At 38.2% G+C, this 2,500-nt stretch overlaps 1 protein-coding gene across 1 annotated transcript in view; it reads right to left on the bottom strand.

Moving 5' to 3' along the window:
• The window catches only part of LOC115212334, a 178,207-nt gene that overhangs the window by 67,240 nt on the left and 108,467 nt on the right, over positions 1-2,500 (bottom strand). Inside the window, exon 23 of the mRNA XM_029781198.2 lies at positions 1,829-1,977. Within this exon, the coding sequence (XP_029637058.1) occupies positions 1,829-1,977 (149 nt within the window). The remainder of the gene's footprint in view (positions 1-1,828; positions 1,978-2,500) is intronic.

Below are 2,500 nucleotides of genomic sequence, written 5' to 3'. Positions count from 1 at the left end.
ATGACTTTGAACCGGTTGATCACCCTCCCTATTCTCCTGATTTGGTTCTACCTGAAAATCAGCTGTTCCCTTACAAGAAAAAAAAAAATATTTGCCTGGGAACCAGTATCACAGTGACGATGATGTTATATCTGTTGCTGATGACATTTTTGATCCACAAGATGAAAGCTTCTTCATCAATGGGATCCAAGCTCTGCAACACCAATGGAAGAAGTGTGGGAAATGCAAAGGGGATTATGTTGAAAAATGAACTTCATTTGGTCACGTTCCTTGAGAGTAACTTGGTTAGTCTATGAACTTTTCAGCTGATGCATGTATGCAATGTTCTGCCAAACAGCCAACAGCCTTAGAGATTTGCAAGTTATAAATGTGGAAGCGTCCAAAGATTGTTTGGACAAATTTCTATCTAAAATACTGGATGAGCCTACATCACAGCTGGTCATACACAAAGAAAATAAATAAATAAATAAGTTGCTCTGCCCAATTTGCTTCTTCACTAGAAACAATACAGGGAAAAAACTCAATCACACAGTAAGGTAGTGCCCTGTATGCATGTATGTATGCAAGTATGTATGTATGTATGTATGTATGTATGTATGTATGTATGTATGTATGTATGCATATATGTATGCAAGTATGCATGCATGTATGCATTATGTATGCAAGTATGTATGTATGCATTCATGTATGTATGTATGCATGCAAGTATGTATGTATGCATGTATGTGTGCAAGTATTTATGTATGCAAGTATGTATATATGTGTGCATACATGTATGCATGTATGCATGTATTTGTGCAAGTATGTATGTATGTATGCAAGTATGCATGTATGCATGTACATATGCAAGTATGTATATATGCATGATTGTATGCATGCATGCATGTATCTATGTACACATGTATGTATTTTATTACTTAAAACAGTTTGATTCAGCCCCATGCTGCTTAAAGTTTTGCAAGCTTCTTACGGAAACCCAGCACATCACTGTTAACCATATTCATGTTGGAATTTAAGGTCAGCAATAGCTTTTACAACACCACTGAGATTCAATGCCAAGTAGTCCAGAAACAAGCGAGAGCAAATTCTTTGGCTTTGTAACGTGGTAGTTTTATTTTGGAATTTCCTTCTCTCAAGAGATATCTAAACACAGACTAGGGGGTTTTTCACTCCCATCTGTTGGATGGCTATTGATCCTACTAACTTAATCTTCCCTTTAACAGGTTTTGTTTGCCATTCTGCACGTCGGGCGAAATGCTTAGTGGTATTTCGTCTGCCGCTACGTTCTGAGTTCAAATTCCGCCGAGGTCGACTTTGCCTTTCATCCTTTCAGGGTTGATTAAATAAGTACCAGTTACTCACTGGGGTCGATATAATCGACCTAATCCGTTTGTCTGTCCTTGTTTGTCCGCTCTGTGTTTAGCCCCTTGTGGGTAGTAAAGAAATAGGTTTTGTTTACCATTCTGCTGAGTGTCTAACAAAAAAGAAAAACACCCTCCTTTCCAAGCAGGTTTGGTATTGTTGTCAGTTTAAATACTAACAGCCCAAACATACAACAGGTTGTACTATGTTACATGTCATTGGTAGCACTAAAGGTGACCTGACCTTTACACATACATACATACTTGCATACAATGGGTTTCTGCTCACACAAGTTTTGTTCTGCCAACCATTGACCATCCTCAGTTAATAAGTAGAAGACACAAATCATAATGCAGTTGGGATAAATCATGGGTAACATCATTGCAAAGCATACTCGTCATACAAGCAGCTATGATTGCATAGCTTGTATCAAGAAAGAGAATCAGAAATGTAGAAGACAACATACAAGATAAAATCTCCATTAATTTCATTAATTCTTTCAGGATCAAAACCAAGTCCACAGGCAAGGAATGCAAGCATTTCCTGATCCAGAGGTATTGAGTCCCTAGTAATCATCTTCTGATCTTTGAGCCATTTGTTAAAAAGGGAATCCAGCTAAAAAACAAAGGAAACAAAGAAAAAACTAGCAATCAATAATAGTTAATTAATACAAAAGATATAGTAAGTAGTTGGGGGTTACTGATCACATGGTTATAGGTTCAGATCATTACATTGTTGTCTTGTGTTGTGCTCTTGAGCAATGAATCTAACCATAGGTGTAGGAGTGGCTTTGTGATGAGTAGCTTTCTTACGAACCTCATGGTTTCAGGTTCAGTCCCACTGCGTGGCACCTTGGGCAAGTGTCTTCTACTATAGCTTTGGGCCGACCAAAGTCTTGTGAGTGGATTTGGTAGATGGAAACTGAAAGAAGCCCATCGTATATATGTATATATATATATGTATGTGTGTGTATATGTTGTGTATCTGTGTTTGTCCCCCTCCCCCCTGCCCAACATCGCTTGACAACCAATGCTGGTGTGATTACATCCCCGTAACTTAGCAGTTCAGCAAAAGAGACTGATAGAATAAGTACTAGGCTAACAAAGAATAAGTCCTGGGGTTGTTTTGCTCGACTAAA

The sequence above is a fragment of the Octopus sinensis genome, linkage group LG5 (genome assembly GCF_006345805.1).
Source record: "Octopus sinensis linkage group LG5, ASM634580v1, whole genome shotgun sequence".
NCBI lineage: Eukaryota > Metazoa > Mollusca > Cephalopoda > Octopoda > Octopodidae > Octopus > Octopus sinensis.
The sequence above is the reverse complement of the archived record's forward strand: the minus strand, read 5'-3'. Positions and strand labels throughout refer to the sequence as shown.